Source organism: Cyrtonyx montezumae, unplaced genomic scaffold, assembly GCF_038088225.1.
Source record: "Cyrtonyx montezumae isolate F1298 unplaced genomic scaffold, pur_monq_1.0 scaffold_3, whole genome shotgun sequence".
NCBI classification, from domain to species: Eukaryota; Metazoa; Chordata; class Aves; order Galliformes; family Odontophoridae; genus Cyrtonyx; species Cyrtonyx montezumae.
In genome coordinates this window covers 158,405,299-158,420,690 of record NW_027072034.1, presented here as the reverse complement: position 1 = coordinate 158,420,690, position 15,392 = coordinate 158,405,299, and the positions used below count along the sequence as shown (strand labels likewise).

General features: G+C 40.0%; 1 protein-coding gene across 1 annotated transcript in view; it reads right to left on the bottom strand.

Annotated features, from left to right (window-relative positions):
• The window catches only part of MKLN1 (muskelin 1), a 102,963-nt gene that overhangs the window by 2,239 nt on the left and 85,332 nt on the right, over window positions 1-15,392 (bottom strand). The window contains exons 16-18 of the mRNA XM_065743779.1: window positions 14,254-14,356; window positions 6,493-6,547; window positions 4,117-4,739 (exon numbers count right to left, since the gene is read on the bottom strand). Coding sequence (XP_065599851.1) covers window positions 4,618-4,739; window positions 6,493-6,547; window positions 14,254-14,356 — 280 coding nt within the window. The 3' untranslated portion in view covers window positions 4,117-4,617. The remainder of the gene's footprint in view (window positions 1-4,116; window positions 4,740-6,492; window positions 6,548-14,253; window positions 14,357-15,392) is intronic.

The following is a 15,392-nucleotide window of genomic DNA, read 5'->3' as shown; positions in this document are numbered from 1 at the left end:
CTTGTCTCTACCAAGTATAAATTAAGATTTCAAGGTACTAACGTGATATACTGACAGATGCTGTGGGTCTGTGGCTATTAATGTTCAGAAGCAGGGCACAATTTGGGTCACAGCAAGAATTTGGAGTTCATCACGCTGACAAATGGAGTTCAAATACATGAAAGCAAAGGGAACAGCAGCAATGTGTTACCTTTAGGATCCACGCCTGCAGTAGATGCTGCCTTGCAGACCTCAAGACATACAGCTGGCAACATACACAAACCTACAACCACTATTGACTTCTTTATGTATAAAACCAAGGCATTTATGGATAACCCAGAAATCCATCCACTTCTTCAACCACTGCCAGAATGCCAATGGCATACCTGCTGGGATGGACCGTGATGATTTCTCATGCAGCACCTTCAAATGGCAACAAGCAGGTAGCTAGCTGGCTCCACAGTCATGCTAAAGCTGGCTTTAGGTGCATTACCTACAAATAAAACATGTGGAAGCAATTAAACTGAGCACCAGGCCACGTACCATTATATTGGTTTCAGTACAGAAAACCTAATCCTTCCACTCCACGTTCTCCTTACAATAAAACCTTTAAGTAGAACAGTGATTTTACCTAGAAACTGCTGCCACAACTTGAACACTTCTAGCATATCCGCTCCCATGATGGGATATCATGATCATGTCTATCATACATAAAAAAAAATGATACCTATCATGTAAATGGCATTTACATACACTAACAGTACAATATTTATAGCTCATGTATTGCTACCCATCTGAACCAAGACATACTGCTGTTCTGAAATCCTCCCTTCACAAAAGAAGACACATCCCAAATTACCACATACTTAGAAGAATTGGCCAACCTTGTTTGGTTTTGTATTGGTTCTGCTTCTTAGAATTTCTCCTGATCAGAACAGAGGTAATTATTTGTTTTAAAGTTGGGCCCACCTCTGTTTCTGTGACAACGATGGCTATAAAACAGCACAAGAACTTCCAGAGAAGCACAAATTAGTTTTGCTGTCAGGACTTCTCTTGACAACAGCCAAATATTCTTTAACTCTGAGCCAACCATAACTAATAAGCTAAAATCCAAAGCACACACACCAGGGATCAATGTTTCACAAGACATTTTCCCACTTCTAAACACAAAGCTTCTGGACAGAAATGCATGTAATACTTATTGTCATTTTCCCTCAATAGCAGCACAGCACTACACCAACAGAATGACTGCAGGTGTGGAGATGAAGGAACGCAGAAGTCCAAGGCTGCACAACGTGACAAGCTTCATCCAACAGCTCTACAGCAAGTCTTTCTCAATCGTGAAAAACAGGAGGCAACAACAGAATGAACAGTGTTAGCTTTACTGCTCCCTGCCAGCTTTCTACGTTTGAAACCAGTTCTATCAGACTTTTATTGCAGGGCAGGATTGGTCTGTAGCACTGTGACACAGGAAACTCCCCTCTAAAAATGTGCATGCGTCAGGAAAATGATTCAGAAAACAGCTGCTCCACAAAACCCCGCGGAAAAACACTCTTCCAGGGTAATTAATCTGCCTTGAAGGGGTCTGTTCTGGAAGAAGAAACAGCTAATGGAGACAATGACACTCGTGCCTGCTTATGAGAAAATAAAACCACAGATGAAGCTGTTGTGACCTCTTGCCACTAGCCCAGTACCTCTGAAAAGGAATTCTGCCTTGTGACCACCATGAGGGGCTATATAACTCAAACATTAACAAAATTAATTTTGCCTAATCCGAGCAGCCAAAATCAAACCTGAAGGGCTTTGTTCTTCTCAAGGAAATCATATCACTTCATAGGAGCAACTTCACATCAAGAAAAATTCAGCATAAAGTCACATTATGTTGTAGCCAAATATAGCACGCTTGCCTAGTGGCTTCTGCTACAGTCTGCAAGGAGGCTTGAAAAACTCTCCCATATCTCTTCTATGTTTGAAATGTTGCATGCACTGTGCTGCGAGACGTTTTCAGGTGTCTCTTTTCCTTTCTTTTCTGGTTTTACTTCTGCATTTCTGCAATGATCACATCTATCACTTTCCTGGAACATCATCTTTAAAGATCTGCATGTAATTATGTTCAAACCCTCCGTGCTCCTTAATTACCTTTTTATTTTTATTTTTTTTAATGTACTCAGATTTTTTAATTAGTTTTTTAAATCAGGTAGTGCAGTACATACCAATGCAAATAAATCATTTAGCAGGAGGACACAGAGCCAGGAAATACCCTAGGCAAAGCCACGAGAAGCCTTCAGTGTGGATTAACATCTCTGGCCACAGGGTGCCTCTGCTGCTCAACAAATACCCAGAAGCTGAGCAAATAAGTTTCTGCTGGTTAATCACCAGCTGGAATCCACATACTGTGTTAGTATGAGGTGAAATCGATCAGCTCAGGGTAAAGGTAGGTCAATATTTGATCATCCTGAAGTTCTCTCATTAGCTGGGATCGTCCACCCTATAGAAGCAATGCTTGCCTAATTCAGACACAACAGAAATCATTTATTCTGTGCTACAGAAAGAGAGCTATGCAAACCAGCTCAGCAGCAACACTATTCACACAGCCTTTAGCGTGTCTAAACTTCCCCAACCTACTCACCATGGCTCCTCAATCAAGTTTTGGGTTCACAATTACACTGAGGCTGAGAAGTACTGCAGGGCTGCAGTATTTTAGCTGGTTGTGTGAGATGTGCCCAGCTCAACCTCAATGGAAGCAGTGCCACAGTTAGGAAAACTCCCCCAGGTTAGCACCTCCAGTTATCTCCATTCCTATGGCATAAGCTCTACTTTAACTAGTTAAAGTGACTGCAAACATAGCACATCATAAAACCTGGCAGTCACCTAAAAACTTTCCATGTCACTGGAAAAAGAAAAATACCACGTTTCAAAGAAACAATTCCATCACATTTCATTTACTGCACTACGTATGGACTGGATTCTTCCACAGACATCTGATTTGCTGGCCACTGAAGTATACAATTTCTCAGCAGTCTCAAGTTACAGGTTACTTAAAACATTGCATCTATGCAGTCCTCCCTGAAGACAAAGCAAAGCCCAGCCTTTCTGGGTGATTAATCACCAGCGTGGAGGTTTAAAATTCATTTCTAATGTACCAGAACTACAGAGGTTGCACAAAGAACGTGATAAAGAGGCAATACAATGCAATCAAAGCAAGCAGACACTCAAGCTCTGGAAAAGACACTTCAGTAACTCTTTATTTCAAGAGTTCAAATTGTCTTTGCACACACACAGGACTTCCATCGAGTTCAACAGGAGCTGTGTAGCCATAGTGAGTGCAGCAATGGTACCCTGCTGGCATGAACATTTCTGGACATAAAGCTTTGCAGTTGCATATACGTATTTACATCAGCCAGTTTTGTACTGAATGACACTGAACGCAAAAAGCTGCCAATGCTCAGTTTAAGTATCCTTCATTCCACTTTATAGTGCAGCACCAAGCCCTTACCTTATTTATAAAGAAGGCTTTCAGCAAAGAATATATTTTCTATACATTTGTAGCAGCTTGCTTTTTAAAGGAGTTTATGCTAAAAAGGCCTCCTTCACATTCAGAGCAAGGTCTAAAATGCATTTAAAAGAAACTGCACTGCACAGAAAGGAGACAAGCTGTTTCAAGCAAACCTCTTTACATTTACACGTTGACAAATGCACACAAAAAGCATAGGTGTATGTAAACGAAGACAATCTGCTTCGGAAATCCTACACCCAACCCGGAGTCAGGTTGCAGAGGTTGGGTGTGTGAGTGGAAGACCCAGTTCTGCAGAGAGCTGTGAGGACCTGCAGAGTTTTTCATCAGGAGAGCATGGCACTGGAAACAGAGCGATCCCTGAAAAGGAGCCCGTGCAGACAACCTCTGCACTCCCATTTTCTGATGGTTTCTCCGAGGCTCCCACATGACTGTCAGGTCTAAGTGGAAGGCTCCAGAGAATGGAAGTCAGGCATTTAGGTATTTAGGTTTAGACTAGATAGCAAATGCAATCAGACACTGCTGCCAGCCAGGTTCTTGGAAGAGAAGACAATTTGTAACACATGCTCCCTTCACATAACACCCTGCTATTACAAGACTCAAGACACACATATTACTATTACCTCAACACACGCCGGTGTCTTGCTGCCAAGTTATTCAGCTGCTGAGGATGGACTTGTAGGACAAAGCAATATATCATGACGAGCTACAAATGAGCAAAGAACCACCACCCCCTTTTTCCCACAAAACCCAAAATAAAACCCATCATCTTTAATTCCAGACAGCCCACGAATCTCAGTTTTCCTCTAGAGGGAAAAGTGATTACTGCACGATGAGGTTTTATTTTCTTCTCCTCCCCTCTCTTTTCTCCTTAAATTTGCTAACTCAAAATTCAAAGTCAGAAAAAATATATATATATTTAGTCAGAAGTATGTCAGTTACATTTTTATTAACCTACTCCAAGGGAAAAGCTTCAGGGATTCACCATACAAGTATAAAACCCCTTTCAAACACCTAGGGGTTGCTATATTACTCCATCCCAGCAGTCAATCAATGCAGTAAAAAAATTAAAATACTGAAAATGGATGCTTTTCCCCTCTTCCACATGTCCAGTGATTGCTCCGTTACAGCGTGATGAGGTCTACCAGGTTGCCTTTAGGAGGGGTCATGTTGTCTGGAAAGAAGTTGACTAATGTGTCAAACAGCTGAGTTCTCTGCGCATAAGTGTGATCAACATCTGAAAATCCTGGGGGAGGAAGAAAAGGGAAAGCAGGTCAGAGCTTACTACTTTAAATGCTCAGTTCGGCTGTGAAATACACCAGCTTCCCATTCCAAATGGAAGCTAACTATCTGCCACATTTTTGTCCTTGACTAAAGCCCAGCTAACATCTATAGCACTGTGCTAACAAGGCTGCCAGCTTCTCATGCTATTACTGTATGTATGTAAGCACATAGAGTTCACATCACCCAAGCCAACACTGAAATCAAAATGCCATAAGAAGTAGTAGGCAAACAGCTGTCAAGTTTGTGGATAGTCCTGAAGCAACCAGGGAAGCATAAGTCCTCAGGGGACTGCTCTGATGTCCCAGAAAATAAGATTCATGTAGCTATTTTTATTTGGTGCCTCATTTCTTCTGTCCTCAGGCTCTCCTCATTATCTCATGACTGCCCTGGCCAGAACTGGTACTCACACTGCTCATAGTTTTTCTTGAGACAAGCTCTACTGATGGTAGGAGTCCTGAGTTAAGAGCTGTTGTGTAATTGTTGGGCTGCACTTTGAGCTCAGCCTGCATCTTGGCACAGGGTCTCTGCAAAATCATTTTATGAAGTGCCTTCTCCTGACGGGAGGGTTTAGTCTACCACAGCAGCATTGTTTATCCAAATCCTCATACTTAAACCACCAACAGTAAGAACAATAGTGCGGGCATACAACAATTTCCTCTGCTTTGTACTACTCGAATCACTAGTATCTCCAAGGAATGTTTTCTAATTCACTTTTCAGTTAATCAAAGTCAACCAAGTTAATCAAACCAAGGGAGGCTTGATTGTTTCATTTTAGCAGTACTACTTGATGGATGTGTCCTATCTGTAAAGCCCATCTCTGTATGCAGCACTGTACTGTAGAATGCAGTGGTGTTACTGTAGGACAAACTAACTCATCTTTCAGAGCACTAAGAGAGGGGGAAAGCAAAAAAAATCAAAACACTTTCCTGAAACTAGCATTTACTTCCCTTAAAAATCCATCCCCCAAAGTCAGCAACGCTTCCTCATCCAGTAGGGCAGACAGCACAGGCCTTTTCCTTCCCTCAATTCCTTCCATTGGGAATTACACGGCTTGTCAAAAGCAAAGTAATTCCTGCTCCTAGCCAGAGCCCAGCAGCTTGCTGACAACACAATTACAAGAATGCAAATTATACCAATAATCTTCCTATAGGGCTTGACCAGGATTAATATCTGAGCTGTTTAAAAGCAGTTAACTGGATAGAATAGTAGAACAAATTACTGCTTTGGCTCAGACCTCCTGTTTTCAGACCTACATGCCACTGCTGTCTTCACTCTTGACATTCTGCCCAAAATACTCATTTTGCAAAGAACAGAGTGAACCAAACTACTCCAGGAATTGTAGTTACCCCAGCAAACAGAGCTGTAGCCATGCTGTGAGATTCCAAAGTGACATGACAAGATCCTGACCAAAGCTTCTGTTTATCTGGGCAACAGTAACACATCAGATGTAATAAGAGACACAAAATGATCCCCAGAGGCATGGATTTAAAACCACTGGTGACAGATGTTTTAAATATGGGCTCAAGGCATTAGGCACTGGTCATTACACTCAATATACAATGCACACAATATGTATTTTCAAACTGAAAAAGGCTTGCAATACTCATAATGAAATTATATTTAAAAAAAACACACAGAAGAAACTAAGAATAATCATCTTTAGAAGAGGGAACAAACTAACAAACCATGCAATTCTTCAGATGCACAATACTCACCAAGAGTGGTGAAATCCGAGCCAGACTTAAATAATGCTGAGGCAAGAAGCTGAAACTGCAGGAGGAGGTGGAAAGAGAAAAAAGTTGTGAACTGCATTGGCAAAAAACAACCACAACCAATGAACAGTAGCATTAAGAGTTGCTGGGTTTTCTTTGCATAATCCTTAGAACTACTGTGGCATGCACATGAGTAACAGCAGACAGTGCTTTCATGTGAACAACGCAGCCTGGCAGCACAAGTTCAATGTTTTCTCCTAGAGGTCTGAGTTAGAGCAGCACTGAAAGGGTAACTGGTACAGTGCAGCATGAACTGTTTTAATACACACAAAGCTTTAGATTTTGATAACCTTTCTGAACTGCCAGTACAGCTCGTATCACAAGCTCGTTTGAGACAAGGTCTTTTTAAGTTTGAAAAATGTTCCCTGTTTGGGAATATCAGAATCAAGAGTAAAAGTAGATTAAGTAACACATTCACAGTTTTATTCTCCCTTAATGGTAGGCAGTGAATACTAGCTTCCTCCACCCAGCTGCTGTTTTCAGTTCCACATGTTGAAGCAAAGCTTAGTGCTTTGCCACATTTCTCCAAAAAATGAGCCAATCCCTTAAAGACTTGCAATGTTCTGTCTCCTCTGCATATGTCTTTACACCACACAAACCAAAGAAGGAAGGGTAAAAACAGAAAAAGCAAATATGTAAAGGGAAGGAGTGGGGAGAAATTAGATATAGATGGCTTTAATTTCAATTTCATGAAGAAAAAAGGAACAATGAAGAAGGTGACAAGTAGCAGAGAATGCTGATTTAGCAATAAGTTGTATTGCATCGATCTGATTTTTTCTAAGTAGGGCAGCAGGCCATAGGGATGAGACTCATTTATTTCAACTTTCATAGGACTTTGTATGCTTTTATGTGATACTTACGATAAATTAGTGAGGAATCACCGAGATTAAGTTAGCAGGGAATAACAAATAGGTCAAGTGACTTTACTGGAGGTAGTCATGAGTGGTTTGACATCAAAACAGAACCATGAATCACAGAAAAGGAACGGGGCCTGGCTTGGAAGAAGAGGACATGCTCGTTCAGCCCACAGACCTCACGCCACGCTCGGACTGCCAGCATGGCAGCAGAAAGGCTTCAGACTGTTCTTCCATTTCATCTAGGCTATAACGATGGGTCAAGATGCAATGCACTCGGGTCAAGTGCAAAACAACAAACCTAGGAATAATCAGTCATACAAAACAGAACTGCAAAAATACATTTGCAAGTTGTAATAGATCACTGTCAGCCTATTGCAAAAATAACAAATACAGCAGAAAACGAATAAAAAGGAGTCAGGTCTTAAAGTAAATCAAGTACTCCTGCTGTTATCAAGGCTTGTAAATTCTCATCTACAATACGGCTACAAACTTTGAATGCCCTGTATCAACAAGCAGCGTATGGGGAAAGCACTATAAAAATCAAGTGGTTTAAAAATCAAGCTCTATCAATACAGTTTAAAGAGTCAGGGTTGCACGGCTTCCACAGAAGAATGCCCAAGGATGAAAGAGCAACAAGTCGCAAATGGAAAAGTTATCTACAAAAAGGTAAACCTACAACTAAGTGCAAGAACAAAAAAACCTTCAGCAAATTTCAATCTGCCACCAAGAATAATAAAAGCAGTTTGAAGTAAGGACTGCAGCGTGTCAGAATAAACTTGCTGATTTTTGCTGGGGCTATCACAGGAAGCGATCTGGAGAGGTATCTAAGAACAAGTTGGGAAGATACAGAATTGAGAGATTGCAGAATAGGGGGACGATACCCTCAGAGGTCTGATTACACAAAATCAAAAGGGACTGCATTGCTACATGTGTATTTCACTGCAAGCAAAACTTCTAAGACTTGCTCGGCCCTGCACCAGTTACATCCTTAAACAGATACCCAGTCTAAATAACCCCAAAAGTTCCAATAAAACCAGTGGCCAAATCTTTGCTGCTTCTTGACAGCTATCTATCTTCCTCTCGCACGCAACATATCATTAAACCCCAACTGGGGCTGGGCCTCAGATGCTCAGCTCTCAGAGGCCTAATAGCACAGTCCAGGTAGTGACTTGCTGAACTGAGACAAAAAATCAGTTGAGAAGACCCTACATCAAGTATTCTGCTCTTCACGCACTTTGAGTGATGATTTTCTGCTGCTATGAGTTCCTTTCCAGCCTTTGGGGAAAGGAGCATCTTTTCTCCTTCACTGATGCCATTGCAGTGGAGTTAACCTTGAGAGTTGTGTTTACTTTTGCTTTGAAATAACATTTCATGCATCATTTCACATTTAAAAAGCACTTTATGAGAGAAAAGACAAGCAGGTATGTTATCAGCATCAATTAAGGACAGCACTGATGCTTTATGTTGGCACACTGCATTTGCATTAAAATGCCAGCTAACCACATGATGCTCTCCCAAGGGGACCCCTGTTTCTTTACCCCAGTGCATAAGATTGGTACTGCTAAGTGAAGACCATGCCTCTTACCATTCATAGCATATATCCAATGCAACTTCTTTTTCATATACTTCTGACTGCACTCTAAAAAAATTAATTTCTGCATGAGTTTTTCTATTAATTGATATCCTATCAGGCAGGATTTCATATTTTGCTTTGTTCCGAGTCTCCTATTTGAAACTATCATCTTTTATTTGTTTTTTTTTTCCCCAAAACATTTTGCCCTAAACAGCTTCTACTGAATTCATTTATAGCTGGAATAGCAAAGCCCTCAGCAGACCGCATATCAGATCTCTCCCATCCGGTACCAAAGTGAAAGAGCCAATTAATGACCATCTAGGAAAAGAGATTTGCTTAACATCACATAGCAACTCCGTTACAGAGGCAGGACCAGAATTCAATTACCCAACAGAAGCATCCAGCTGCTTTAATCATGCCACCACCCATTTTCTTCTGACAATCCCTTTGCCATGCTGGCTTCATCTACTACAAATTAAGCCTGCATGCATAAGAAAACAGTTTACTTCATTACACAATTAAGTTCTCCCTCAGAGATACCATCCTCCTGAACTAATGCAAGGGTTCCTTAAATATAGGGATATAAGGAGATAGGGATATAAGATAACTAATACAAGTGGCTCCACAACTACTTTCAGAGAAAAGCCTAATTGAGATGACATAACTAATATTAATTCCAGTATTTTCCAACTTCTTTGTGTTGCCAGTATTATCACTCTTTAATCAGTTGTACATACTTCACCTAGGTTTCTACCTAAAGCACAAGGGTATTCCACTGTGTGACACCCCACACAGGTTTTAGTGTATTTGCTGCACACCTCTACTGTGTGTGCAAAGGGGAGATCAGTAATTCTGTTTGGGATACCTGAGGGATTGTACAAGTTAGATATAACTCCTCCTCCCTAAGGTCTGCATGCTGAGTGCTCAGATCACAGCACAAAGCAGTTTCTCAGCTTTGACTGATTCTGTTGGGATGGTGCCTCATAGTATAGGCACAAAGAAGAAACAAGAGGTCTACACTGTTTGAGGATGGAGCTGTCACAAGCTGAAGTCTGGGAGGGTTGAACACTTATTTCAAAGGCTCCTTGGCTCCAAAACCTCTGCTCCTGCAGCACTCAGAGCCTGAGGCTTTACAAAGAATCACAGCAGGACACAAGTGTGCTTTTCTTAGCTCCTTCCTAGAACTATTTTTCCTATTTGGGCTTATATTTTCCCAGAAATTTCAGTCAAACACAGACCTAAACAATACTTCTGGGCTCTGCTGGCTTTTATCTGGCAAATTTTTTAAAGAAAAAGTCTCAAGAATGAAAAGTATAAAGCAGCCTTGAACAGGGGCCTCCAGCCCCAGGCTACAAATCAGTCAGGCCTCAAATTGGCTTCCAGGTCCTTGTTACTTTTCTCCTACCACAGTCCAAGAAAAACAGATCTCAGCTTTTACTTGCACTTGGTACCTATGTTTTGGCAAGTATAGGATCACACTAGGCAAATCTCAGTCTTACTGTAGAAAAGTGTCTTGCTTGGGTAGTACTGGTCATCTTTTTGTACCCTCTTCATTTCTTCTACAGACTGCTAAGTAAAGTAGCAGCAATGTTTTGGGTTTTATCACTCCAGTATTGAGTTGATCACATCCAAGGATAACTGCGTTCCCTAAAGTTTTTATGCTTCATTAGCATCCAGTTTTTCTTGATATATAAGTAGAAGACTTGGAATTCATTTTAAACTTCTGTTTTGATCGTCCTTATGTCTTTAAAAGCTTAAATTAGGAAAAAAAACAAGCTTCAATTTAGGAAAATAAAATTATACAAGTCTTTAATATAACTTTCATCTCATAATGAACTAGGATGCACAGGTAGACTTCTGTGTGCTCTGGGGACCTACTCTCCCTGCACACAGTGTCACAGCGAGGAAATGAAAAAGATTCACTGATCTGAAAATGCTGAACTGAAGAGGTCTGAGCGATTTCAAGCTGCAACACAGTTAAAGAGAACTAGATCTGCAATTGTAGGCAGCAGAAATACAGCTGACATACAGCCTGTGGCTATTACAACAAGCACCTATGAGATATCCACTCCTGGCAGGCATCTACAACTTCATCTTATAACAATAAAATGAGGAAGTAAAACTACCATCCCATGAATACTGCTAAAATTCACAACAAAGGAAGGAAAATCTGAGGTATGTTCCTTCTGCCAATCATTCATGCTACTTTAAACAAAATTGGTTACTAACGCCAAAGTAAGTTTTGAGAACAGCCTATTTATTTTCTTTGGCATTCAACTCAAAACAGCTGAAGAGACTTGCCTAACAAAGTTTGTAAAAATTACTTCTATTATGAAACAAGTAAGCCTTAACCTGAAGTGAAATTCTGCTTGTAATATCATACCAGTCTCTAAAAGAACTGTAACAAAGTGAAGGATCAACTCATTTTGGTCCTTTCCAAAATTAGCAGCAGTCCTATAGAGAGGAAGAACAACACAGAAAAGGAAAACTAATTCCCTTAAAATCTACCATATTTAGAAGTCTTACAGCATTCACCAGTTGTAGTCCACACAGAACAAACTGATTAGATACATAGCTCTTGATATTAAGCCCATCTCAACTACAAATGAAGACAGAGTATGTAGGTGTCTGTGCTGAGATAAACAATCAAATTGCTGCTTGAAATTTGATATGGAATCCAAAAAGCCTGCGTCAGTCCTCTGGAAAGCACAAGAGCTATTTGAAGATGTCATGCCAGAGCAAAAAGCCAACTCAATGTGATAACTGGAAGGTAAATTGACGTCAACTGGAAATACACCCAGTTACTACCAGTGCAGTGGTTGGCTCTATGCCTCTGACCCAACAGATCCGTTCCAGTGTAAAAAGTTTTCCAAACTAAAGCTTTGTGACCAGCAAAATTTACAAAACAAACAAACAAAAGAAAAGCCTCCTGGAATCTGTTAGATGATTTTCAGATACGGCAGGAACTGAGGCTTTAATTCTGCTGAATGCTATGTGTTGATTTGGCAGACCTACGCGACAGCTATTGAATTTTGCTTGGATCAGGCACCAGGCCTGCAGAGAAAGGGAAGGCTTCACCATATATTCACTTGCTTGGCCTGTTCTACTTGAGCTTATATGCTAGAAGACTGCTGGGAGATGTCATGATGGCCTTCCAGTATTTAAAGGAAGATTAAAAAAGAAAGGAAATCAACTTTTTACATGAGTAAATAGCGACAGGACAAGGGAGGATGGTTTTAAACTAAAGGAGGGAAGATTTAGATGAGATGTCAGGGAGAAGTTTTTCAATAAGAGAGAGGGGAAGTGCTGGAACAGCTTGCCCAGAGAGGTTATGGATTCCCCATCCCTGGATGGGTTTAAGGCCAGGTTGGATGGGGTTCTGTGCAATCTAGTACTTGATTTACCAGTTGGCAACTCTGCCTGCAGCAAGGGAGCTGGAACTGGATGATCCCTAAATTCCCTTCCAACCCAAGCCATTTTATGACACATTATGGATATTTTATGACCATTAATGTATAGAATACTACCATATTCTGTCAAACTTCTATTATTTAAACTTTTTATTTTAATTATACTCTGCATTTAGGTAAATTCTGCATTCTTACAGAGTGGACAAATTCATTACTACACAATGAACTGAGAATACAGAACAGAATATTAAAGGAATGCCTATTTTTCCATGTATGCAACATACAGCCTGCTGGTGACAGACAGCTGCATGAACTAAAAGGAAAGACTCACTGACTGTACCACAAGCATATTCTCTTCAGGAAATAAAAAGGCACACCCAGCCAACAGATGCAAGATCTCCTTAGGAGAAGTTGGCCAAACACTCACATGGCTTTCAAAAACACAATGAGGCTTCTAGAACACAGATATGCCACAGACAGAAAGAGAAAGTGGAGAACACAGGATAATTCCAAGTCCTGTGGGGTGAGGTGGGAGAGAACTTGATAAGCGAGCACAGGAATTGTTATTTTGTGTTACTGGTTATTACAGATTCAAATAAGAAGGTTAAAGTGCTATCACGTTTAAAATAGGCATAATTGGCCAAGCCCCCATGAAATATGGGAAATCTCTTTTTCTAGGAAAGGAAAACAAGGACTTGTTGAGAATTTGTGTTTCCTATGCTAGAAACAGATTTAAAGATGTGTGAAAGTACTTGATATGGGACAGTTTCAGTAAGAAATCATCTAACAGAGAACTTACAGGCACAACAGCTAGGTTTTATCGGACCAGAAGTTCATGAAGCCTAAACAGAATTTGTAAAAATTAAATTTGATCAGTTCCAAGCTTCTGATGGTAGTAAATATTTTAACTTTATTAGCTCAATGCTTTTATATTTTGCATATGCAAAGTTATTTCACACCAAATCTAACTTGCAGTGCCTGTACAAAGATTACTACTGTAGATAATGAGTTGAAATCAGCAGATTAAGTGGCTTTTTAAATAGGATCAGCAATGAATAACAGTATCCACTCTCCTATTTCAATTTTATGAAAGGAGCTGTTAAATTACTTCCAAGGCGGGTAGTATAAAACGAGGGTAAGAACCTCTTCCTCATCTAACCATCAAGAGTGCTTGAATACTTGTACATCTAAGCTGGCTGCATCAAGTTCCACATGGACATTAATGGGAGAGTCAAGTCAACCAAATTTTTCATGCTATTTCTTTAATTCATTTTGTAAAGTGGCATGTACTGCAGTAATGGAATCAAAACAGGAAATGGGAGTAAATTCCTGGAACAGTATTATCTAGTAGACTTGTTCTTTGATCTCAAAATGCATAGGAAATAAGAGTTATAAGGTGAGCAAGCAACATATACATGCAATCTGCTTCCAAAAATGCATATATGTAGAAGAAAGCTCTTCCTACCCCACGTTACTTGATACTGACAAGCCAAAATGCAGAGTGAATAGTTTTTTTATTCTCCCTCTACCACACAACCAACCAGAGACTCATGACATTTCAGAGAGTTTACATTTCAATTAAAGTTCCCAAAATACATACAAGTATGCTGGAATTCGAACAAAAGCTTAGTCTTCACTACTACAAGTGCAAATCCTATTTTATCTGGACACATAGTTGTAAAATGGTTGTTTCTAAAGTAGTATGATCTTTTGAGTGGAGACAATATGATACTGGGAAGTATCATGTTCCAGCTGAGCTTTTCGAACTGAGTACAAACAAAATGTAAGAAACTTAAGATCAGTGCTAGAACGTGAAAACACAGTTCCTATTTCTTTATAAACTAAGACAAGGATTGTTCATTACCTCTTTTGTCTCCTCAGGGTCTGAGTGATCCACAGTTAAGTATAAATCATTCTGCAGGTACTTCAGTGCACTAAGAGGATCAGTCTGAGCTTTTTCTTCAAACCTGCAAAGAAGAGACAGAAAACTTAAGCACAACTACACAATTCAGGACTTAATGCAACTATTTCTACATATAGCAAAACCTACAAAATTTTTAGACAAATACTTTCAAACAATACAGTATATTAATAACAGCACATACGCTGAGCTGCCAAGGCAGACTGAAACACAGAATAAATGGTTTTTTGGAGGGGTGTAAGGGATATTTACATTCCTGACCAAACAGAAGCCTGACTGAAATGAAAGATGAAGAATGCTCCCTGCTTCTGCCAGACAACAAAAGAAGGAGTGATGGGAACAAAAATCCTCAGATTAAATGACTACTGCACCTTGACATCCCACCTTTGGAAAGAGTGTATGAATGTAAAATTTGGCTATGCATCACCACCATTTTTTTTCTCACTTTCTTTTAATAAGAGGAAACACCAACTGCTGCAAATTCCTGAAGAAACATATACAGCCACAACAAGATTATGGGCTCTCCTAATGGAGAGTACTTCCCTAGAGAACCGAATTGGGTAAATAAGCCTAAAAATGATGAGGTCTAAAATTCTCTACCTTTCCTCCCACCATTTATCCTGCTGAGTGCAGTATTATAGTTACCCTCTAAATCACTAATACACAGTTATCAAGTCCTTCCCATGAAAATAGCTCAGATAGTTCTTGATACCAATGATGAGAACCTTAAAAACTATGTTCTCAGTTATGTAACAGCCATATATCAAATGTCATAGAAGAACACAAGGTCTTTTATTTGTAAGTCACATTGAATAGCCTCAAGCTGCCTGACTGGTAGCAATGGACACCTGTATCTCAAATTTCCAGTTCATCTCAAGATGCAAGCCAATTAAGTCCCAGAAAGCAAAGACTATGACTGTTACCTGATTTACATAATTTGGTAATTAAACACTATTTCTTCCAGCCATTCACACAGATACTCTTAGATGATATTGCCACAGTCTAGAGAGCTCCAGCAAAGCAGCCATCATACCAGTTCCTAGCTGGTACTTTTGGTTCTCTGATGTATGCCAAGAAACAGG